The sequence below is a fragment of the Mobula birostris genome, chromosome 1 (assembly GCF_030028105.1).
Source record: "Mobula birostris isolate sMobBir1 chromosome 1, sMobBir1.hap1, whole genome shotgun sequence".
Classification (NCBI taxonomy): domain Eukaryota; kingdom Metazoa; phylum Chordata; class Chondrichthyes; order Myliobatiformes; family Myliobatidae; genus Mobula; species Mobula birostris.
In genome coordinates, this window is record NC_092370.1 from 202,179,637 (window position 1) to 202,205,154 (window position 25,518).

General features: G+C 44.6%; 1 protein-coding gene across 13 annotated transcripts in view; it reads left to right on the forward strand.

Moving 5' to 3' along the window:
* Positions 1-25,518, forward strand: part of nid2a (nidogen 2a (osteonidogen)) — a 133,520-nt gene that overhangs the window by 78,663 nt on the left and 29,339 nt on the right. For 8 of the 13 annotated variants that reach the window (XR_011887295.1, XM_072268987.1, XM_072268998.1 and 5 more), the window contains 9 exons: positions 681-932; positions 1,936-2,172; positions 2,634-2,885; positions 9,640-9,876; positions 14,167-14,403; positions 14,865-15,116; positions 16,124-16,360; positions 16,822-17,073; positions 21,853-22,092. Coding sequence is in view for 12 of the 13 variants with exons in the window: in XM_072268987.1 (XP_072125088.1) it covers positions 681-932; positions 1,936-2,172; positions 2,634-2,885; positions 9,640-9,876; positions 14,167-14,403; positions 14,865-15,116; positions 16,124-16,360; positions 16,822-17,073; positions 21,853-22,092 (2,196 nt within the window). In the remaining variant the exon portion in view is untranslated. Of the gene's footprint in view, positions 1-680; positions 933-1,935; positions 2,173-2,633; positions 2,886-9,639; positions 9,877-14,166; positions 14,404-14,864; positions 15,117-16,123; positions 16,361-16,821; positions 17,074-19,344; positions 19,994-21,852; positions 22,093-25,518 lie in introns of those variants that run through there. The other 5 variants (XM_072269084.1, XM_072269018.1, XM_072269007.1 and 2 more) reach the window with 5 other exon arrangements.

Here is a 25,518-nt window from a genome sequence, read left to right on the forward strand (position 1 = left end):
CCCACCCCGAGCCCATCGGTGTAATGTCACCCCCCCCCCGAGCCCATCGGTGTAAAATCACACCCCCCCCAAGCCCATCGGTGTAATGTCACACCCCCCCCGAGCCCATCGGTGTAATGTCACCCCCCCCCCGAGCCCATCGGTGTAATGTCACACGCCCCCCACCCCCCCGAGCCCATCGGTGTAATGTCACACGCCCCCTCCCCCGAGCCCATCGGTGTAATGTCACCGCCCCCCCCGAGCCCATCGGTGTGATGTCACCCCCCCCAGCAGCCCATCGGTGTGATGTCACAACCCCCCCCCCAGCCCATCAGTGTAATGTCACACCCTCCCCCCAGCCCATCGGTCTGATGTCACACCCCCCCTGAGCCCATCGGTGTGATGTCACCTCCCCCCCCAACCCCGAGCCCATCGGTGTAATGTCACGACACCCCCACCCCCGAGCCCATCCATGCCCAAAGTTTGAATATTTATCAGTCAGGCTTTTTGCATTAAAATAAACACAATAAAGCCCACAAAACCTTTTCTCCATCCCAATACTCACCCTTCCTGTCCAGTCACTTGGACCTGCTCACGTTAAATTCAATATTACATCATCTTTATCACCTGCCATGTTGCGGCATTGGGTCCGGTCCCAAAGCACTACTTTGGGTATTTGACAATCAGTTTATTTTGATCAGCTTTAACAACAGGTGAACGCCGTAAAACTGCATGTGAAGAGCAACGAGAGAGATTACAAACGGAGTTGACTGCATTTGGATCTGAACCTTGGGTGGGACTCTACATCCCTCAGTGTGATGATGAGGGGAACTTCAGGCCGATGCAATGTCAAAGCAGCACAGGCCACTGCTGGTGTGTGGATGAAAATGGACAGGAAATTGCTGGGACGAGGACAGCACCTGGATCTGCTCAACCACGTTGTGGGCTTCAAGGTTCGTCAGGTTAAAATTAAACAAACTGTTTTACAATGCATAAGGAATTTATTTTATAACAAAGGATAATATTCTGCGATTTGCAGAAGCACGTCTGTGTTTTTCATAGCCTTGGATTATCATTGGAAGAATTTATTCAGGCATCTTGTGTCAGCTATAACTGTGAGGTGTCAATAAGGCCCATAGCATCTTACAGCACAGGCCCTTCAGCCCACCATGTTTATTCTATCCAATGTACCTACTGATACGAATCCCATTCGTAAGTGTTAGGTCAGTAGCTTTCTATGGCAATTCAAGTACAGTACTTTTTTTTTAGCTGTTTCTTAAACTCTGGGAGTAGCTACTTTCCAGCAGCTCTTCCGGCGGTGTTTTTTGAGTTGCAAAAACAAATCCCCTCAAATCCCATCTAAACCCCTTAACTTGCACCTGAAATCTATGGGAAGAAGAATTCTGCTGATGACACTATGTATCCCTATAAACTGACTTTCTCACACCCAGTTAACAAATAGAAATATTTCACAATGTGAGCTCCCAAAAACAAGACATTCAAAGTTTGTTTTTTTTATTGCACCTGTCTAAATCGAAAGGGAAAATTAAGAAAAGTCTAAGATGGACTCACAAAATTAAATACATCTGTGTCATTTTTTTTCTCTGTTCTGCATTTTCAGCTTTTCCTGTCTCTCTTTCTTTCTCTCTTCTAATTGGATGTTTTCTGTGTTTCTTATTTTTCTCCTCATTCAGTCGTACAGAGATGTAAAACATTGAAACCCCAATTTAAATTGTCTCCTTAATGACAATCCAGTTTATCCTTGTTCTGCACAAGCAATTAGCATCCATTGTAACAACAGGCTGAACACATCAGGCACAATGTCACACAACCTGCTGGCTTGCCTGATGCCCTGTAAACTGACAACACAGTCAGCAAGAAGAAAAATGACACAGCTCAATTTAAAATACTTGCACTGTTGCTCAGTAACAGATTCCTTCTTGAATTGATTTGCAGCCAGTGAGCGCCCGAAGTCCGCCTGTGAGCAGCAGCGAGAACGGTTGCAAGCAGAGAGGAGCCAGCACGGACCTCTTGTTGGACTCTACATCCCTCAGTGTGATGACGAGGGGAACTTCAGGTCGATGCAATGTCACGGCAGCACAGGATACTGTTGGTGTGTGTATGAGAATGGACAGGAAGTTGCAGGGACGAGGACAGCACCTGGAACTGGTCAACCACGCTGTGAGGTGCCAGGTTAGTGAGGCCATTGTATTCAGGTTTAGATTTATTTATCACATGTACATTTAATAGAAGCTAAAAATGTCATTTGCATTAACAACCATAACAATCAAGGGGCCAGCTCACAGCATGTTAATCATGATCAGTGTTAAAATATGGCTCAAAGGGACTTTAATTATTGAAGTTTCTGATTTGGAACTCAGTGATCCCTTTACCTGCTAACAATATCTCCCAATCAACCTTTGCATGTTCTTGTCTACTGGTATCACGATTAGCTTTATCCCAGTTTAGTCCTTTAACTTGTGGCCCAGCCCTATCTTTTTTCATAACCACTTTACAATTTGTCCCACAGTGCCGTCCCAACTTGACCAGCTTTATTTCCCAAGAAGGTTGACTGTTCCCCCGCCACATTGCTGCATTGGGTCCGGTACCAAAGCACTACTTTGGGTATTTGACAATCTGTTTATTTTGATCAGCTTTAACAACCAGTGAACGCCGTAAAACTGCATGTGAAGAGCAACGAGAGAGTTTACAAACAGAGTTGACTGCATTTGGATCTGAACCTCGGGTGGGAGTCCACATCCCTCAGTGTGATGACGAAGGGAACTTCAGGCCGATGCAATGTCAAAGCAGCACAGGCCACTGCTGGTGTGTGGATGAAAATGGACAGGAAATTGCTGGGACGAGGACAGCACCTGGATCTGCTCAACCACGTTGTAGGCTTCCAGGTTAGTCAGGGTGTTAGTCAGGGTCAAAATTAAACAAACTGTTTGACAATGCTTTTGGAATTTATTTTATAACAAAGGATCATATCCTGGGAACTCACATCAAAGTTGCTGATGAATGCAGCAGGCCAGGCAACATCTCTAGGAAGAGCTACAGTCGACATTTCGGGCTGAGACCCTTCGTCAGGGTGTGTTGCTTGAATTTCCAGCATCTGCAGAATTCCTCATGTTTGCGATCATGTCCTGGGATTTGCAGAATCACCTCTGTGTGTTTCATAGCCTTAGATTATCGTTGGATGAATTTATTCAGGCATTTTGTGTCAGCTGTAACTGTGAAATGTCAATAAGGCCATAAGCCTCATAGCGTCGTACAGCACAGAAACCTCAGCCCACCATGTTCATTCCACCCAATGTACCAACTGACATGAATCCCATTTAGAAGTGTTAGGTCAATAGCTTTCTGCACCTTGGCAATTCAAGTAATTGTTTAGCTCTTTCCTAAAAGCTGTGAGAGTATCTTCTTCTACCAGCTCTTCAGGCAGTGTTTTCTGTGTTGGGGAAAAAAAAAATCCCCTCAAATCCCATCTAAACCTCTTAACTCTCACCTTAAATCTATGGGAAGAAGAATTTTGCTGACCACATGATGTATCCCTGTAAGCTTTCTCACGCACAGTAAGGCAAGACAAGGCAAGGCAAGTTTATTTGCATTGCACTTTTCAAACACAAGGCTGTTCAAAATGCTTTACGTCGAACAAGATATAAAAATTAAACATCAAATTTCAGACAATATAAAAGAGAATAAAATCACACAAAAAATAGATATGATAAATAGATTTAAAAAGGAATAAAGGTTACAGCGCAGACAATTCTAACTAAAAGTTACAGCAAAAAGAAAAGTTTTAAGCTCGATGTAAATGAGATTAAAGTTGTGGCAGATTTCAGATCATCTGGAAAGTTATTCCAGATGTGTGGAGCATAGTAACTAAAAGCTGCTTCACCATGTTTAGTTTTGACTCTGGGGACGGTAAGCAGACCCGCCCCAGATGACCTGAGAGCTCGGGAAGCTCATAATGCAACAAGAGATCAGAGTTGTATTTTGGCCTGAGACCATTTAGTGATTTATACACAACTAGTAATATTTTAAAGTCAGTCTTCTGATGGACAGGAAGCCAGTGTACTGGAGTGATGTGTTCTGCTTTCTTGGTCTTAGAGAGGACTCCAGCAGCTGTAGTTTGAATGAGCTGTGGCTGTCTGAGGGATTTTTTTTTTACAGAGACCTGTGAAAATGCCAATACAGCAGTCAAACCTTCTAAAAATAAATGCATGGACAAGTTTTTCTAGATCTTGCTGAGACATAAGCCCTTTAACTCTCTCTGTTTTAGAATGCATAAGAAATTTATTTTATAACAACGGATCATATTCTGGGATTTGCAGAAGCACAGGAACAGGCCATTCAGCCCACAGTGTTGTGCTGAACCAAACAAAAAGCAAATCAAAAGCACCTAGACGCTAATCTCACCTTGCCTACACCGTGTCCATATCCCTCCATCATCCTTTCATCCATGTGCCTATCCAATCATCTCTTGGAAGTCTCTAATGGATTTGCCTCTACCAACATACCAGGCAGTGCATTCCAGACATCCGCAACTCTCTGAGTAAAACAAAACACTTACCCCTCACGTCCCCTTTGAACCTACCCCTTCTCACCTTCAACGCATGCCCTCTAGTATTAATCATTTCAACCCTAGTAAACCAATACTCTCTGTCCACTCTACCTATGCCTCTCATAATCTTATAAACCTCTTTCGGCTCTCCACTCAGCCTTCGGCGCTCCAGAGAAAACAACACAAGTTTATCCAGCTTCTCTTTATAGCACGTGCCCTCTAAACCAGGCAGCATCCTGGTAAACCTCTTCTGCGCCCATAACAAAGCCTCAGCGTCCTTCCTATAGTGGAGCAACCAAAACTGTATGCAATATGCCAGATGTGGCCTAACCAGGGTTTTATAAAGTTGCAAAATAACCTCTCGACTTTTGAACTCAATGGCTCAACAAATAAAAGCAAGCATTTCATCAGTCGTCTTAACCAATTTATCGACCTGTGTTGAAGCTTTCAAGGAGCTATGAATTTGGAGCACAAGATCTTTCTGCTCAACAACACTGTTAATGACCTTGCCCTTAACAGTATACTGTCTCCTTGCATTTGCCCTACCAAGTGCAACACTTCACATTTATCTGCATTAAACTCCAGCTGCCATCTCTCTGCTCATATCTGCAACTGATCTCTATCGTATTGTATTCTTTGCTAGTCTTCTACAGTATTCACTACTCCACCAATCCTGGTATCATTCGCAAATTTACTAACCCATCCATCTACATTTGCATCCAATGGGCTTCCCTACTCCACCATCAACACTGCCCTCAACTGCATTTCTTCCATTTCAGGCACATCTGCGCTTACCCCATCCTCCCGCCACCCTACCAGGGATAGGGTTCCTCTTGCCTTCACCTACCATCCCACCAGCCTTCACGTCCAGCACATAATTCTCCAAAACTTCCGCTACCTCCAACTGGATCCCACCACCAAACGCATCTTTCCCTCCTCCAACCTCCTGCTTTCTGCAGGGATCGCTCCCTACGCCATTCCTTTGTCCATTTGTCCTCCCCACTGATCTCACTCCTGGCGCTTATCATTGGAAGCGGAACTAGTGCTACACCTGCCCCTACACCTCTTCCCTCACTACCATTCAGGGCCCTAAACAGTCCTTCCAGGTGAGGAGACACTTCACCTGTGAGTCTGTTGAGGTCATATACTGTGTCTGGTGCTCATCCATCCATGGCCTCCTCTACTGTTGTGATGAGGCCACACTTAGATTGGAGGAACAACATGTTATATTCTGTTTGGGTAGCCTCCAACTCGATGGCACGAACATCAAATTCTCTAACTTCTGGTAGTACCCCCCCCTCCCTTCGCCATTCCCCATCCCCTTTTCCCCCCTCACCTTATCTCCTTACCCACCCATCGTCTCCCTCTGGTGCTTCTTCCCCCTTTTCTTTCTTCTGTGGCCTGTCTCTTTCACCAATCAACTTCCCAGCTCTTTACTTCATCCTTCCCCCTCTAGGTTTCACCCATCTCCTTGTGTTTTGCTCTCTTCTGTCCCACCTTTTAAATCTACTCCTCAGATATTTTTCTCCAGTCCTGCCGAAGGGTATCGGCCTGAAATGTCGCCTGTACTCTTTCCCTAGATGCTGCCTGGCCTGCTGAGTTGCTCCAGCATTTTATGTGTGTTGCTTACATTTTCATCCAGGTCATTTATATCCATCACAAAGAGCAGAGGTCCCAGCGCAGATCCCTGCAGGCAGCACTAATGAGAGCTCCAGCTCGAATAAGTCCCTGCAACCACTGCTGTGTGCAAGCCGGTTCTGAATCCAAACAGTCACTTCACCACAGACCCCGTGCTGCTTCATTATCTGGATTAGCCTCCCATGAGGGACTTTGTCAAATGCCTTGCTAAAATCCATGTAGGCAACATCCGCTGCCCTACCATCATCAGTCTCTCTCATCACCTTGTCAGAAAACTCAATCAAGTTGCTAAGGCACGACCTGCCACGCACAAAGCCATGCTGGCTCTCCCTAATTAGGCCATATGCTTCCAAGTGCACATCTAGCCTACCCCTAAGAATTTTCTCCTGTGTTTTTCTTACAACTGATGTAAGACTCACCAGTTTATAGTCCCCAAGATTTTCACTTGTTTCCTTCTTAAATAGAGGTACAACATTAGCAACTCATCAGTCCACAGGGACCTCGCCTGTGGCTAGAGAGGACATGAAAATAGCGGCCAAAGGCCAGGCAATCTTATCTCTTGCCTCTTTCAATAAACTGGGGTAAATCCCATCAGGCCCTGTGGACTTCTCCATCTTAATACTTATTAACCTCCTCCTTGACCTCGAAACACCTTAATGTGTTTATGCACACAGCACTGATCTCCAATGGTCGTTTCTTTGGTAAGGACTGTAGCAAAGTACCCATTAAGTACCTCACTCACATTCTCAGCATCCAAACAACTATTCCCCCCTTATCTTTGAGTTGTTCCACCCTCTCCCTAGTTATGCTCTTGGTTTGGATGTATCTCTAGAATGCTTGGGACCCACCTTAATCCTACTTGCCAAGGACTTTTCATGGCCCCTCCTGGCTTTCCTAATTCTCTTCTTTAGTTCTTTTCTGGCTTCTTTATACTCCTGCAACACACATCAAAGTTGCTGGTGAACACAGCAGGCCAGGCAGCATCTCTAGGAAGAGGTACAGTCGACATTTCAGGCCATGACCCTTTGTCAGGACCCTCTTTATACTCCTCATGTGTTTCGTTTGATCCTGAATTTCAAAGCTGTACATACTTTTCCTTTTTCTTCTTGACTAAATTCAACACCTCTCTGGACATCCAAGGTTCTCTTATCTTTCTATTGTCATGTGTGAAGCCAAGCAGAGCTGCAGAACGGATGATGATGGATGATGTTAATGAGAGAGCTAATGAGAGACAATGGAGAGCCATTCAAAATGCTAATAAGAAAGAAGAGGGAGATAACGAGAAAGAGACACATAATTCAGTATGTGGTGTCTGCCACAGACAGTTTGCTTTGAACCTGAACTGTTCATTAACAATCCTGCTGAGACAATAGGAAGTGTGAAGTTTGATGGACAGGTCATACCCCATCAGGGGGATAAAAATAGCGGGTTTGCAAAGGCACAGCACTCACGTCACGAGACCCTGGAAAGAGCGTTGTGCCCTACAACTTGGTGGGAGTTTGGAGGACTGATTCGCGGGAAACGGTCAGAGGCTCACAGGGTGTAAAGGTACGACTGGTGGGGACCTGCTGTGTGTCCGCCCTTGCCTGGGTGCCGGGTTCACCACGGAAGAATGGTCGCATCCGGAACGGAGGGGTCACAGTCGGTGACCACAGCGGGATCAGAAGGCAACGAAAGATTTGCCTGAAACCAACTGTATCTCTCACTCTCTCTCTCTCCCCCCAATGGTATAACAACAGCGATTACTTCGAACTACACTAGACTGAACTGAACTCTGCTTCACCTTAAGACTGATCATTTTACCCCCAGACTGCGATAGAGCTTGGTTGATTCCTATTACCCTATTTCTGTGTATATGTGTGTACTATCATTGCTAACCTGTTACATTTATATCCTTGCGGTTAGTGTACTGTATTACTTATTTTTGTTAATAAAACTTTATCAGTTTCTAGTAGTCACAGACTCCAACGAGTCTTCCATTTCCACTGGTTTGACAACCCAGTTATGGGGCACATAACACTGTCCGTCCTTCTAACAGGAACATACCTTTCCTGTACTCTGTGCGATTGATCCTTAGACACCCTCCACATTTCTGATGTGGACTTATCAGAGAAAAGGTTCCCGATTAATACTTAGTTCCTGCCTAATGCCCTCATAATTTGCCCTACTCCAATTTAAAACTCTCCCACAAGGACCATACCTATCCTTATCTCTAGGTGTCCTGAAAGTTAAGGAGTTGTGGTCACTGTCAGCCACCTGGCCAGGCTCATTACCCAGCACCAGGTCCAGTATGGCCCCTCCTCTCATTGGACAGTCCACATATTGATTTAAGAAACCTTCCTGGGTACACTTAACAATCTCTATCCCACCTAAACCTCTTGCACTAAGAAGGTCCCAGTTTAACTAGGGAAGTTGAAATCTCCCTTGACAGCAACTCTGTTATTTTTACACATTTCCTTAATCTGATTCCATATATGTTGCTCAATGTCCCAGTGGCTACAGAGGGGTCTGCAATACAACCCCATCAGTGTGATTACACCTTTCCTATTCCTGAGTTCCACCCAAATGGACTCAATGTCAGAACCCTCCGTTACATCTTCCCTGAGTGCAGCTGTGATATTGTCCCGGATTCGTAGTGTGACTCCCACCTCCCCCTTCCCCCAATCTTTTACTTCCTCCTCTATCTCTGTACTCTGGGTGTGACCACCTCTTCAAAAGCCTCATTCATAATATCTTCACCCTCCCAACTGATCCCGAGTACATCCAACTCCAGTTCCACTCTTTAGCAATTCAAGTACTTTTTTTTTTAGCTGTTTCTTAAACACTGAGGGTTTCTACTTCCACCAGCTGTTCAGGCAGTGTTAGAAAACACTGCAAAAAAAAAATCAAATCCCCTCAAATCCCATCTAAACCCCTTAAGTCTATGGGAAGAAGAATTCTGCTGATGACACTATGTATCCCTATAAACTGACTTTCATATGCACAGTAAGCAAGAAGAAATATTACACAAAGTGAGCTCCCAAAACGAGAAAATTTAAGTTTGTTTTTTCTTGATTGCACTTGTCCAAATTGAAAGGGAAAATTAAGAAAAATCTAAGATGGACCCCACCCCCCCCAAAGTTAAATATATCTCTGCTATTTTTTTCTCTGTTAAGCCTTTTCAGATTTTGCAGTCTCTCTTTCTTTCTCACTACTGACTGGATGGTTTCTATATTTCTTATTTTTCCCCTCATTCAGTTGTATAGAGATGTAAACCAATGACAATGCAGCACAAGGAATTAGCATCCATTGTAACAACAGGCTGAACACATCAGACACAATGTCACACAACCTGCTGGCTTGCCTGATGCCCTGTAAACTGACAACACAGTCAGCAAGAAGAAAAATGGCACAGCTCAATTTAAAATACTTGCACTGTTGCTCAGTAACAGGTTCCTTCTTGAATTGATTTGCAGCCAGTGACCGCCCAAAGTCTGCCTGTGAGCAGCAGCGAGAATGGACAGAGGCAGAGATGAGCCTGCGGGGGCCTCTTCTGGGAGTCCACATCCCTCAGTGTGATGACGAGGGGAACTTCAGGCCGATGCAATGTCAAAGCAGCACAGGCCACTGCTGGTGCGTGGATGAAAATGGACGGGAAGTTGCTGGGACTAGGACAGCACCTGGATCTACTCAACCACGTTGCGGACTTCCAGGTTCGTTATGGTTAAAATTAAATGAGCTGTTTTAAAATGAACAACAAACTTATTTTATAGTGAAGAATCATATTTTGGGAACTGCAGAAGTACCTTTGTGTATATACACTACACTGTGTGTCATTATAAGCTGACTTTCTCACACACAGTAAGCAAGAAGAAATATTTCACAATATGAGCAAGGTCTCATGCTATCCATTCGAAGTAGGCTGCCGTGGGTTTATTGCGTTCACTCTCCAGAAGTGGCTGCGTGACCTTGGCTTCACTAGAAGGGAGATCAAGTCAACCAGCAGGGCTGTAGCTGAGGCAGCAGAGAAAGGATCAGCATGGGTGTGGACCAAGTATGTCCAGAGGGGCAGATAGTCAGACAGTGTATACATATCTTGCAAACCCTTCAGTAGTTGCATAGACACCTGATGAGCAGACTATGTGTTGGATGGAAGTGACCAACAACTTTGATAGAGGCAGATGCCAAGTTTTTAAGCTCACCACTGGGAGGTGGTGCTTTAGCACTGCTGGCCCACCACCTCGAGGGAGTCTTTTTTTTTCCAAAAATACTTTATTCAACAATAAAGGCAGGCAATGGCTCTAATACTTTCCCAAATTAACAATTCCACCCACTCCTTGGGCACCATGTTGATTATCTGTCCACACCGCTGATGAGGGTAGGTCTCCTCCCCACCCAACCTCTCCCCCTCCTACGGGTGATGAACGTTAAACTGTGGTCCTTCCCCACCGGGCCTTCGCGGTGGCTGCACCAAGTTTGAGTGCATCCCTCAGAACGTACTCCTGCAGACGAGAGTGTGCCAGTCGGCAGCATTCAGTCATGGACATCTCCGTCAGCTGGCAGACCATCAAGTTTCGGGCCGACCAAAGAGCGTCTTTCACCGAATTGGTGATCTGCCAGCAGCACCGGATGTTGGTCTCCGTGTGCGTCCCCGGGAACAGCCCGTAGATCACGGAGTCCTCGGTAACACAGCTGCTGGGCATGAATCTTAGTACTGTCCCTTCCATTCTCTTCCACACCTTCTTTGCGAACCCACAGTGTGCAAAGAGGTGAGCCACCGACTCCACCCCATTACAGTCCTCCCGTGGGCAGTGGGGTGTGGAGGAACCGTTCTGGGCGTACAGGAGGGATCTGACTAGGAGGGCCCCTCTCACCGCCAGCCAGGCGAGGTCTTTGTGCCTGTTGGTGAGATCTGGCGATGAGGCATTTTGCCAGATGAACTGGACGGTCTGCTCAGGGAACCACGCCACTGTGTCCATCACGTCCTTCTCCTGCAATGCCTGCAGGACACTACGTGCCGACCACTGCCTGATGGCCCTGTGGTCAAATGCGTTGGTCTTGAAGAATTTTTCTACGAAGGACAGGTAAGGGGGCAACGACCAGCTGACGGGGGCGTTGCGCGGGAGTGGGGCCAGACCCATCCTTCGTAGCCAGGGCGACAGGTAGAACCTGGGCACATAGTAGTACTTTGTGCCCACGTATCTGGGATCCACGCACAACCTGATGCAGCCACACACGAAGCTGGCCATCAGGGTGAGGGCGACATTGGGGACATTCTTGCCCCCATTGTCCAGGGACTTGTGCATGGCGGTCCGTCTCACCCGCTCCATCTTGGATCCCCAGACGAATCTGAAGACAGCCCGGGTGATTTCCGAGCTGTAGGAGTGGGGGCAGGCCAGACCTGCGCCAAGTACAGCAGCCCTGAGAGCACCTCACACCTGATGACCAGGTTCTTGCCCGTTATCGACAGGGAGCGCGCTCCCCACAGTCCCAGTTTCTGTTTCACCTTGGCAGTCCGCTCCCGCCAGTTCTTGTTGCACGCCTCGGCCCCCTCCGAACCAGATCCCCAACACCTTCACGTGGTCAGACCTGATGGTGAAGGGGACGCTGGATCGGTCTGGCCAGTTGCCGAAGAGCATGGCTTCGCTCTTCGTGCGGTTGAGCCTGGCCCCCGTCGCTAGCTCAAACTGTTCGCAGGTGCCAGTCAACCTGCGAACTGACCTCGGATCAGAGCAGAAGACGGTGACGTCGTCCATGTACAGGGAGGTTTTCACTTGGGTCCCTCCACTGCCTGGCAGCGTCACCCCTCTTATGCCCTCATCCCTCCTGATGGCCTCGGCAAAGGGCTCTATACAGCAGACAAACAAGACAGGGGAGAGGGGACAGCCCTGCCTGACTCCAGACCTGATGGGGAAGCTGTCTGTTTCCCACCCGTTGACCTGGACTGCACTACGGATGTCTGTGTAGAGCAGTCTGATCCAATTCCGGATTCCCTCCCCAAATCCCATTTTGGAGAGCACGTCCGCCATGTACGTGTGCGATATCCTGTCGAAGGCTTTCTCCTGGTCCAAGCTGACCAGGCAGGCGTCCACCCTCCTGTCCTGCACGTAGGCGATGGTGTCCCTCAGCAGCGCGAGGCTGTCTGAGATCTTCCTGCCCAGTACAGCACAGGTTTGGTCCGGGTGGATCACCTGTCCCAGAGCAGACCTGACCCTGTTGGCGATAGCCTTGGACAGGATCTTGTAATCCACATTCAGGAGAGAGATGGGTCTCCAATTCCTAATGTCCTCCCTTTTCCCCTTCTGCTTGTAGATGAGGGTGATGATGCCCTTCCTCATGGACTCAGACATGCTACCCGCCAGAAGCATAGCGTTGTACACTTCCAGCAGGTCTGGGCCCATCCAGTTCCACAGAGCCGAGTACAACTCAGCCGGTAAGCCGTCGCTTCCGGGAGTCTTACCCAACCCAAAGGAACGGATGGAGCCTGTCAGCTCGTCCAGGGTCAGTGGCTGATCCAGACTCTCCCGCTTACCGTCGTCTAAGACCTGCGTGATAGACGACAGGAAGTTGCGGGAGGCTGTGGATTCTGTGGCCTTTTTGTCGTACAGACCGGCATAGAAGGACTTGCAGATCCTCAGTATGTCGGTCTGCGAGGTCGCGACTGAGCCGTCCTCTTCCTTAAGGTTGTGGATCACAGAGCTCCCCCTGTGCACCTTTTGGAAGAAGAAGCGTGAGCACGTCTCATCCTGCTCCACGGTTCGGACCCTTGATCGGAAGATGATCTTGGAGGATTCGGCGGCGAGGTGCTGGGCTTGCCGGCCCTTCACCTCTCGCAGTTCCTCCCTGACATCCACCCCCTTCGACTGCAGAAAGAGAAGTTGCTGCAACTCTGTCTGGAGTTTACGCAGTTCCCTCTGCTCCTGCCTTGCTTTCTGGATACCCTTGCGAATGAAGAACCTCCTAATGTTCTCCTTGGTAGCTTCCCACCAGTGAACCGGTGAATCAAAGAAGGCTTTCAAGGTTCTCCAACCTGTGTACTCCTTCTCTAGTTCCTCGATGTTCTCTGGGGTCAGCAGCTTAACATTCAGCTTCCACGTCCCCCTGCCTGCCTTCTAGTCCTCCCGTAAGCGACAGGTGGCTCTCAGAAGGCAGTGGTCAGAGAAGAACACCGGCGTGACATCGGTGGACCTGACCGTGAGGGACTCAGACAGGAAGAGGAAGTCGATCCGGGAGCGGGCTGAGCCGTCCGATCGTGTCCAGGTGGCTTGTGGCTGTGCTCCACCTGTGGGGGTGCCACAGGCGTCGCACAGCTTGGCTGTCTTCACCGTTTCCCTCAGGAGTCTAGAGGTACTGTCCAGCCTGCCGGGTCCTCCAGCTGCATCAATGGTGCAGTTGAAGTCTCCCCAGAACGACCTCGAGGGAGTCTTGATCATAAGTGGGCCGAAACTCCTGAAGACAGGTGGCAGATCAACTGATAATCCCACTGGTGATACCACAGGACAGTTAACATCTTAGTCCATGTGTATTTTGTAACTGCAAATCAAAATTGGCTTTCTCTTTATTGTACCTGTCCAAATTGAAAGGGAAAATTAAGAAAAATCTAAGAAAGATGCCGAAATTTATATCTGTGCTATTTTTTTTCTTAGTTCTGGCTTTTCAGGTTTTGCATGTTTTGCAGTCCCTCTTTCTTTCTCCCTTCTAATTGGATGGTTTCTGTATTTCTTTCTTTTCTCCTCATTCAGTTGTACAGAAATGTAAAACCTTGAAACCCCAATTTAAATTGTCTCCTTAATGACAATCCAGTTTATCCTTGTTCTGCACAAGCAATTAGCATCCATTGTAACACAGGCTGAACACATCAGGCACAATGTCACACAACCTGCTGGCTTGCCTGATGCCCTGTAAACTGACAACACAGTCAGCAAGAAGAAAAATGACACAGCTTAATTTAAAATACTTGCACTGTTGCTCAGTAACAGATTCCTTCTTGAATTGATTTGCAGCCAGTGAGCGCCCGAAGTCCGCCTGTGAGCAGCAGCGAGAACGGTTGCAAGCAGAGAGGAGCCAGCACGGACCTCTTGTTGGACTCTACATCCCTCAGTGTGATGACGAGGGGAACTTCAGGTCGATGCAATGTCACGGCAGCACAGGATACTGTTGGTGTGTGTATGAGAATGGACAGGAAGTTGCAGGGACGAGGACAGCACCTGGAACTGGTCAACCACGCTGTGAGGTGCCAGGTTAGTGAGGCCATTGTATTCAGGTTTAGATTTATTTATCACATGTACATTTAATAGAAGCTAAAAATGTCATTTGCATTAACAACCATAACAATCAAGGGGCCAGCTCACAGCATGTTAAACATGATCAGTGTTAAAATATGGCTCAAAGGGACTTTAATTATTGAAGTTTCTGATTTGGAACTCAGTGATCCCTTTACCTGCTAACAATATCTCCCAATCAACCTTTGCATGTTCTTGTCTACTGGTATCACGATTAGCTTTATCCCAGTTTAGTCCTTTAACTTGTGGACCAGCCCTATCTTTTTCCATAACCATTTTACAACTTGTCCCACAGTGCCGTCCCTACTTGACCAGCTTTATTTCCCAAGAGGGTTGACTGTTCCCCCGCCACATTGCTGCATTGGGTCCGGTCCCAAAGCACTACTTTGTGTATTTGACAATCAGTTTATTTTGATCAGCTTTAACAACAGGTGAACGCCGTAAAACTGCATGTGAAGAGCAACGAGAGAGATTACAAACGGAGTTGACTGCATTTGGATCTGAACCTCGGGTGGGACTCTACATCCCTCAGTGTGATGATGAGGGGAACTTCAGGCCGATGCAATGTCAAAGCAGCACAGGCCACTGCTGGTGTGTGGATGAAAATGGACAGGAAATTGCTGGGACGAGGACAGCACCTGGATCTGCTCAACCACGTTGTGGGCTTCCAGGTTCGTCAGGTTAAAATTAAACAAACTGTTTTACAATGCATAAGGAATTTATTTTATAACAAAGGATAATATTCTGCGATTTGCAGAAGCACGTCTGTGTTTTTCATAGCCTTAGATTATCATTGGAAGAATTTATTCAGGCATCTTGTGTCAGCTATAACTGTGAAGTGTTAATAAGGCCCATAGCATCTTACAGCACAGGCCCTTCAGCCCACCATGTTTATTCTATCCAATGTACCTACTGATACGAATCCCATTCGTAAGTGTTAGGTCAGTAGCTTTCTACACTTTGGCAATTCGAGTACAGTACTTTTATTTTTAGCTGTTTCTTAAACTCTGGGAGTAGCTACTTCCAGCAGCTCTTCAGGTGGTGTTTTTTGAGTTGCAAAAACAAATCTCCTCAAATCCCATCTAAACCCCTTAACTTGCACCTGAAATCTATGGGAAGAAGAATTCTGCTGATAACACTATGTATCCCTATAAACTGACTTTCTCACACCCAGTTAACAAATAGAAATATTTCACAATGTGAGCTCCAAAAACAAGACATGCAAAGTTTGTTTTTTTTATTGCACCTGTCTAAATCGAAAGGGAAAATTAAGAAAAGTCTAAGATGGACTCACAAAATTAAATACATCTGTGTCATTTTTTTTCTCTGTTCTGCATTTTCAGCTTTTCCTGTCTCTCTTTCTTTCTCTCTTCTAATTGGATGTTTTCTGTGTTTCTTATTTTTCTCCTCATTCAGTCGTACAGAGATGTAAAACATTGAAACCCCAATTTAAATTGTCTCCTTAATGACAATCCAGTTTATCCTTGTTCTGCACAAGCAATTAGCATCCATTGTAACAACAGGCTGAACACATCAGGCACAATGTCACACAACCTGCTGGCTTGCCTGATGCCCTGTAAACTGACAACACAGTCAGCAAGAAGAAAAATGACACAGCTCAATTTAAAATACTTGCACTGTTGCTCAGTAACAGATTCCTTCTTGAATTGATTTGCAGCCAGTGAGCGCCCGAAGTCCGCCTGTGAGCAGCAGCGAGAACGGTTGCAAGCAGAGAGGAGCCAGCACGGACCTCTTGTTGGACTTTACATCCCTCAGTGTGATGACGAGGGGAACTTCAGGTCGATGCAATGTCACGGCAGCACAGGATACTGTTGGTGTGTGTACGAGAATGGACAGGAAGTTGCAGGGACGAGGACAGCACCTGGAACTGGTCAACCACGCTGTGAGGTGCCAGGTTAGTGAGGCCATTGTATTCAGGTTTAGATTTATTTATCACATGTACATTTAATAGAAGCTAAAAATGTCATTTGCAGTAACAGCCATAACAATCAAGGGGCCAGCTCACAGCATGTTAAACATGATCAGTGTTAAAATATGGCTCAAAGGGACTTTAATTATTGAAGTTTCTGATTTGGAACTCAGTGATCCCTTTACCTGCTAACAATATCTCCCAATCAACCTTTGCATGTTCTTGACTACTGGTATCACGATTAGCTTTATCCCAGTTTAGTCCTTTAACTTGTGGACCAGCCCTATCTTTTTTCATAACCACTTTACAATTTGTCCCACAGTGCCGTCCCAACTTGACCAGCTTTATTTCCCAAGAGGGTTGACTGTTCCCCTGCCACATTGCTGCATTGGGTCCGGTCCCATAGCACTACTTTGGGTATTTGACAATCTGTTTATTTTGATCAGCTTTAACAACAGGTGAACGCCGTAAAACTGCATGTGAAGAGCAACGAGAGAGATTACAAACGGAGTTGACTGCATTTGGATCTGAACCTCGGGTGGGAGTCCACATCTCTCAGTGTGATGACGAGGGGAACTTCAGGCCAATGCAATGTCAAAGCAGCACAGGCCACTGCTGGTGTGTGGATGAAAATGGACGGGAAATTGCTGGGACTAGGACAGCACCTGGATCTGCTCAACCACGTTGTGGGCATCTAGGTCAGTTAAGAATATAATTAAGTTAATGACCACTATTGAGCAAAAACAAAATCTTAAAAAATCTTTAATTATTGTTGAGAGACTCATTGGCATTTTTCAAAGCACCAGTATAGTTGATAGAAACTGATTAGCGTGGTAATGAATGATATGGACAACACATCTCTTATGATTGTGATTGGCTTTAAACCACTGATTAAAGCTGGCCTGCAGGTATGACTAGGAATGTCAGATCACATCCATAGTCAAAAGGTCTGGCTCTCCTTCTGACTGCTTCCTCCTGTCTCTCCTGTCAGTCTGTTCAATTGTAGATTGTTTTGAAATACCTCTTGCATTCTTTATGTCTACGGACTGGTCTTTTCCACAGCTGTTCTGCTGCCTTCCATTTCTTCTTCAAAGGAACTCACCTTGTATTGAAAGTTTCTAATTTTATGAAACTTCTGTATCTCTTAAGCCCAAGAGCCAGAAATATATGTGGTTTGTAGACGAGGCATCAAAACATTTCAAAACTGAAGATGGAGCATTTGCAAATTACAGAATGAAGCCCCCTAAAGCTGTTCCTTTTCTTCAAAAATGTCTCCTCTTGTGTTGATTTTGACTGAACATTTTCTACATTTCTTGTATTTTTCTCAGGCAGTAATCCTGTAACTTAAAATCTTCTGTTCTCAATTCAAATTGTTACAACCACAATATAAGAATGTTCTGCACAAAAACATGTGGCTTCTACCTGCTACAAGTTCTTCGGAATAAACACAATGAAGATTTTGAACCATAAAAAAACTATTAAGAAACTTTGGTAGTTATTCTTGTGATGAGCAGTAAAATGCAAGTTGAAAACATAAACAGTACTGAGTACCAATAGAATACGGATCAACTCCAGTGATAAATTTAAAATATTACATGAAATTCGTGGAACTGAAATTCATTTGCTCAAGGTTGCTTTCTTTCCTGTAAACTGATTTGCTTATAAATTTGTTTAATGAATCATGTGCCGGTAAGAGACTTGGTTTAATTTGATGTTGCATTTGACACTGACAATTTTGGCCAGTGGGTCTGTTTCTGTGCTGTGTACTGTATTGTTCGATGTTCTGAACATCTAACAGGTCATTTCCTGGAGAGAACTGTCCTTGTACATCAGTGAGATTGCTCAACGGAGGCACACTTTTAATAGAGTCATTCCCCATGCAATTCCCTTGGGAATATTGCCGAGAGAATTTGGACCAATTATTCCAGAAATGCTTGTCCAACGCACTCCTGAAACACAGTGATCTTGTCAATCCACTTTGCGTCCATTTAGTGTACCTCTGAGAGTGCAGAATTTCCAGCCAATATGGTCCACTATGGATCTAATACAAGGGATGTTACCACAGCCTCTTTGAGAGAATCGCAAGTTTTATCAGAATTTGTTTCAAAACCATTTTATTTTCTTAGTGGCCAACGAGCATCCAAAGTCTGCCTGTGAGCAGCAGTGAGAACGGATGCAAGGGGAGATGAGCCCACATGGTCCTCTCATTGGTGTCGACATCCCTCAGTGTGATGACGAGGGGAATTTCAGGCCTATGCAGTGTCACGGCAGCACAGGATACTGCTGGTGTGTGTACGAGAATGGACAGGAGGTTCCCGGGATGAGGATAGCCCCTGGAACTAATCAACCACGCTGTGTGTGGATAGGTCAGTTAAGGCTATAATTAAGTCTAATGACCACTTCTGAGCAAAAATGCGGAATTCCAAGGTGCTCTAATTACTGTAGAGAGACTCTTGAAGTATTTGTGTGTTTTATAAAAGTTGATTAGCATAATAATGAATAAGTTGAGCAGCAGTTGTCTCTTATGATTATGTTTGGCTTTAAACCACTGATTAAAGCTGACTTTGCCAGTATAGCCAGATCACACCCATAGTCAGCAGGTCTGGCTCTTCTTCTGACTGCATCCGCTCTCTCTCAGCTGTCAGTCTGATCTATTGTAAATTGTTTGGGAATACCACTTGCATTATTTATGTCAATGGATTGCTCTTTTCCACAGCTGTTGTGCTGGCATCCATGCTCTCATCAAAGTAACTCACCACTGAGTGAGACTTTGTAAAACTTTGGTATCTCTTAAACCCAAGAGTTGGAAATGTATACTGTAGGTAAGTAGATAGTGCAACAAAACATTTCAGAACTGAAGATGGAGCATTTGTAGATAAAGAATGAAGCCCCCTTTAAAAAGTTCAAAGTTCACATTTATTATAAAAGTATGTCTACCATTCACAACCTTGGGATTCATTTTCTTGCAGGCACCCTCAGAAAAACAAAGAAACACGGAGGAAAAACCACATACAACAAAGACTGCCACACATCCAACATGCAACAGAGGACAAATCACACAAACATTAAAAAACAGTAAATAAATAGCACATGGAACATGAACTGCAGAGTTCCTGAAAGTGAGTCCACAGCTGTGAAGCCAGTCCAGCGCTGAGGGGAGTGAAGCAGGTCCAGGAGCCCGACGGCCACAGGGCAACAATACTCCCGAACCTGGCGGCATGGGACCATAAGAAACAGGAACAGAATCAGGCCACTCGGCCCATCAAGTCTGCTCCATCATTCAATCATGGTTGATCTTCTGTCTTTCCCCTCCTCAGCCCCACTCCCCGGCCTTCTCCCCTAACCTTTCCAATCAAGAACCTATCAAGCTCTGCCTCAAATAAACTCAACGACCTGGACTTCTTAGTTGCCTGTGGCAACAAATTCCACAAATTCACCACCATCTGGCTGGAGGAATTTCTCCGCATCTCCGTTTTAAATGGATGCCCCTCTATCCTGAGGCTGTGTCCTCTTGTCCTACACTCCCCCACCATGGGAAAGATCCTTTCCACATCTACTCCATCTAGGCCTTTCAACATCCGAGAGGTTTTAATGAGATCCTGCCCTTCATCCTTCTGAATTCCAGTGAGTATAGACCCAGAGCTATCAAACGTACCTTGTATGATAACCCTTTCATTCCCGAAATCATCCTTGTGACCCTCCTTTGAACCCTCTGTAATGCCAGTACATTTTTTCTTAGATAAGGAGCCCAAAACTGTTCACAATACTCAAGGTTGGGACCTAAGACTCCTACACCCCCTGCCCAATGGTAGTAGTGAGAAAAGAGAGAGACAGGTCAAACGCACACAGACAGTACTGGACACCTGTTTTCTAAATTTTTACTGAATATTTTCTGTCTTTCTTGCGTTTTTTCTCTATTAAAAATCCTGTGACTTAAAATATTTTGTTATCAGTTCAGACTGTTACAATTACAAGGTAATATAGGAAGGTTTTGCATGGTCACATGTTGTGAATGAAACTTCTCTTCCCTTGCAGAGCAGGGTGAAAATTCAATAGTTCAGTTCCTCCATTTAATATCAGAGAAATGTATGCAATATACATCCTGAAATCCTTGTTCTTCACAGACATCCGTGAACACAGAAGAGTGAGAGTTAAAAAGCGTTAGACCCCCAAAGATCTCTTGTACGCACATGTAACAGCAAAGCAATGACCCTCCCCCTCCCCATCCCCACACACTTCTGCAAAAAAAGCATCAGCCCCCTCCACCCACCAAACCTAAAACAGCAAAGTCCCCAAGAAAGACCATGATCTGAAGGACAGCAAAATCTGTTCGTTCACCCAACAATTCAACATGCCACAGGCTGTCTCTCTCCCCAATAAAGGGAAAGGGAAGTGTCCCCTTTCACAGCGAGAGGGGAGACAGAACAAAACAACCCACTGATTTACAGTGCTAAAAATCTCTCGCGCCACCTTCCCCCCCCCCCCCCCGCCCAAGTTCTCCGCCTGCAGAATCGGCAACAATCTTTTGCCCTCCAACGAGAGAGGGAGAGCGCAATTCATCGAGTACAGAGCCTCCAACAGCTGACTTGCTGTTCCGTTTTCTTTGGGATTTTTCAAAATTCCCCTGCTATAAGTTATTCAGAATAAATATTTAATAACGATACTGTACTGAGAAACCCTATTAAAGTTTTGACAGTTATGCCTGTAATGAAATTATAAACTGCGTTGGGTGTGATGAAATACAGATGAACTGTGGTGGTGGATTATGTGAGATGCATTGGAACTAAAAATCATTAGCTCAAGGATGGTTCCTCTCCTGTAAACTGAGTTGCCGAGAAATTACCTAATATAGCTGCTTTTCCACATTAGGTTACAGAAAGCCATTGTTTTTTCCAGAAAGAAGATGGTAATGGCTACTTTGTTTAGCTTCGTCTCCTTCCATTGTGGTAATGGAAGCAGGTACAATAGAGTAGTGGTGTTTAAGAAATTTTTAGCTAGACATCTGACTATGCAAGGAATGGAGAGAAGTGGATCATTTGCAGACAGGAGGGACACAGTTTAATTTGGAATTGTGTTCGGTGCAGGCAATTTAGGCAGAAGGTCCAGTTCCTGTGCTGTGCTGTTCTATAATATATGTTCCAAATACTTAAATGGTCATTTCCTGGTGTGAGTTGCTTTTATACACCAGTGAGATTGCTCCATCGGGGCACACTGAATGGAGTTATTCCTCTTGCAGTTCCCCTTGAGAGTATTGGGAGAGCTTGGACCGGTTATTTTAGAAATGCTTGCCCAAGGCACTCCTATATCAAGGTTGCCTTGTCAATATACCTTGTGTCTATTAAATGCACCTTCATGGTTGCAAAATTTCTAGCCCACAGGGCCCCCTCTAGGTTTAATAGAAGTGATGTCAACTGAGGCTCTTTGAGAGAATTGCAACTTTTATTAGAAACTGTTTCAAAACCATTCTATTTTATTAGTGGCCAACGAACGTTCAAAGTCTGCTTGTGAGCAGCAGCGAGAACAGACACAAGCAGAGGTGAGCCTGCGCGGACCTCTCGTTGGACTCCACATCCCTCAGTGTGACGAAGAAGGAAAGTTCAGGCTGATGCAGTGTCACAGCAGCACAGGGTACTGCTGGTGTGTGTACGAGAATGGACAGGAGGTTCCCGGGACGAGGACAGCCCCTGGAACTGGTCAGCCACGCTGTGGGGAGCCGGGTCAGTCAGCATTTTAAAGCACCTTTCCAATTGTGTGTTTAAAAAAAAAAGCTTAACAAATTGTTTTTGTTGAGACTGATTTAAAAACTTGATGAACCACCAGTACATAATACAAACTGATCATAATGAAAACAATTAATTTTAGCATTTCTAGTTGCAAAGTGCAGTTGGCACTACACGAAGTATTATTGATCTAAAATAACTGCATTAATTACATTCATTTTCAGTTGTGATCTTTGGGTTCTCTCTTGATTATGTCACCCATCTAATCCTCTTCATCTTTCTTGTAAGTCACTCTCGCCAACCCTTACATCCATTCATTTATTTTCTTTGGCATCATTGTTCTCTAAGTTAATTAAACATTAATTCAAGTTTTCAGCTTTGGATAATTTTTTGTCAATTAAGCCTTGCAAATAGACTTAAAGAGAAAAGGGATTGAAACTGAGAAACAATTATGAGAAATGACCAAGTTAACTTCCTTTGATTAAAATATATCACTCTTTAGCTTACCAGGTATTCCAGAGATCTTCATATCTTTATAATGTTTTTAAATCCAGTTTATTTTTTATTGATAAGCCATTGAGTACAAGTGATCTTTGACACTAAATAGATCTATCAAGAATAACACGCCCAAAGTTATATCATAATGCATGAGGGCTTATGTGTGATTTTTTTTTTCCTTGCGTAATAAATGGACATGACAATATACATATAGACAGTATATAGATACAGTGTCTCTAAAATGTATTCACCCCCCTCCCAGGAAGTTTTCATGTTTTATTCTTTTACAACATTGAATCACAGTGGATTTAATTTGGCTTTTTTGACACTGATCAACAGAAAAAGACTCATCATCTTAGACACCTCTATCAGGTCAAAGTATGAGAGGTGACCTGATAAAGGTGTATAAGATGATGAGAGGCATTGATCACGTGGATAGCCAGAGGCTTTTTCCCAGGGCTGAAATGGCTAACACAAGGGGGCATAGTTTTAAGGGGCATGGAAATAGGTACCGAGGGGATGTCAGGGGTACGTTTTTCACATGGAGAGTGGTGGGTGCGTGGAATGCACTCCCAGCAGCGGTGGTGGAAGCGGATACAATACGGTCTTTTAAGAGCCTCTTAGATAGGTACGTGGAGCTTAGAAGAATAGAGGGCGATGTGCTAGGGACATTCTAGCTAGTTCCTAGAGTAGGTTACATGGTCAGCATAACATTGTGGGCCAAAGGGCCTGTAATGTGCTGTAGACCTCTATGTTCTAGGTTCTCTGTTTATGTATTGCACTCTACTGCTGCCCCAAAATAGCATATTTCACGACATAGGTCAGTGATAATAAGTCTGATTCTGATTCAGCTTGTCTTTACTCTGAAATGCTGATGTGAACAATATCGTTCTTTATGAAAAAATAGATTGCAATTGAGAAACTGTGTTAAGATAATTCAACCACTCTGCTCATTGCAAACATTGTGTGTGTTTGTTAATTTCATTTTGTTTCTTTACAATTAGTTATATTCCAAAGGATTTTATCCCTTGTAAATTCCATAGAAATGAATCTTACATACCCAAACAAACATCCTCCCAATTAAACTCCAGCAGGAACAATCCTTTTATTAACAGGACAAATGAAAAAATGGGCTATGTGAAAGGGTAGGTTAGATTGATCTTGGAGAAGGTTAAAAGGTCAGCACAACATTGTTGGCCAAAGGATCTGTACTCTGCAGTACTGTTCTATGTAATTGCTGTCATTTAACTTTCACATACTGTAATCTACTCTGGTGTAAGTATACTTAGCAAACAACTGAGCCTGGAATCTAGGTTTCTGTCTGCAACAAATTGTACCTGGCTTGTAAGTGTGGGTTCTGATAGGTACAGGATACAGAAAAAGTAACTAACAATAAATTTAGAATAGTGGATGTGAGCTTTGTCATACGTTGTGATTTTCTGGGATAGATATGACCATGCAGTGACCCAGTCTGAATTATTTTTGCATTTGTTTCATAAATGTTTCCTGCCTGTGTGTGTTTTTTTTAAATTTCTTATTCAAATATATTGAACATCCAAAGAGTGCCTGTGCATAGCACCATGAGAGAGTGCTAACAGAACTGAGCCAATATGGACCTGATCATCCAACTGGAGTCTGTGTCCCCCAGTGTGATGATGCAGGAAACCACAAGGCAATACAGTGCCACAGTGGTATGTGTTATATATATATATAGCATGAGTTGATCTTGGAATAAGTGTTTTTACAATAAACGTGCACTCTTTATAGTACTGTTGCTGTTGTAATATGGGAGTGAATACGGCCACTGCGCACAAACAAAATTCTTCAAACCAGGTCATCTCTTTCCCAAGCAATGGCATGTCCAGAACATTTGGCAAACACCTTGGCCATCCTTTATCTACACAATACTAAGAGATTTTAGTTTGACATCTAATCTGAGAAACATGACGTCCGACACTACACCTCTCCCCTAGTACTGTATTAGTCACCTTGAACTTTCTGACACAAATGTAAGATTGACTGATTAAAATGTGGTGCTGTGGTTGAAAAAAAAGTCAGTGTAGCTAATTTAGTTGGGCATCCGTCATTATTGTAGAAAACTCTTCAGATTGGAGACCTGTGACCAGCAAGATCGTTCAATTTGCCTGAAAACATGCCATGAAATTATAGACCACATGCTCCAAAAGGACCAGAACCATATTAAACAAAAAAGAAGTGAAAGAAACAGTTTTGTAGTCTATCTGGAGAATGTTGCCTCTGGTAGCGTTGTTTGCTGGCGCCATCTTCTTCCGGATGATATGTGCATTCTATTATGGTTATTGGATTTATTGAGTACGCCCATAAGAAAACAAATTTCAGGGTTTCATATGGTACAGTAACATATATATAATTTGATAATATATTTATTTGAACTTTGAATATAACCACTAGCCTGTTCCTGTCCAGCCACATTGATGTCATGGCCAAAAAACTCACTAATGTCTCTACTTCCTCAGGAGTCTAAAGAAATTTGGCATGACACCATCAACTCTTACCAATTTTTGTTGATGCACCATAGAAAGTATTAAATCTGGAAGCATAATGGCTTAGTATGGCAACTGCTCTGCACGTGACCACAAGAAACTGCAGAAAGGTGCGGACACAGCTCAGTTCATCATGGAGACCAGCCTCCTCTCTCTGGACCCTGTCAATATTTTTCATTGCCGTAGTAAAACAGCCAGCACAATCAAAGATCCACCCATCCCAGACCTTCTCTCCTCTCCCAACAGGCAGAAGCCTGGAAGTCCATACCAACAGGCTCAAGCCATCACTGTTCTCAGACCCTTGAATGGGCTTGCTGTACAATTATATTGACTCTTGATCTCACTATCTACCTTGTTGTGCTCTTGCACTTCTTATTGTTCACTGCACTTCAATTTCTCTGTA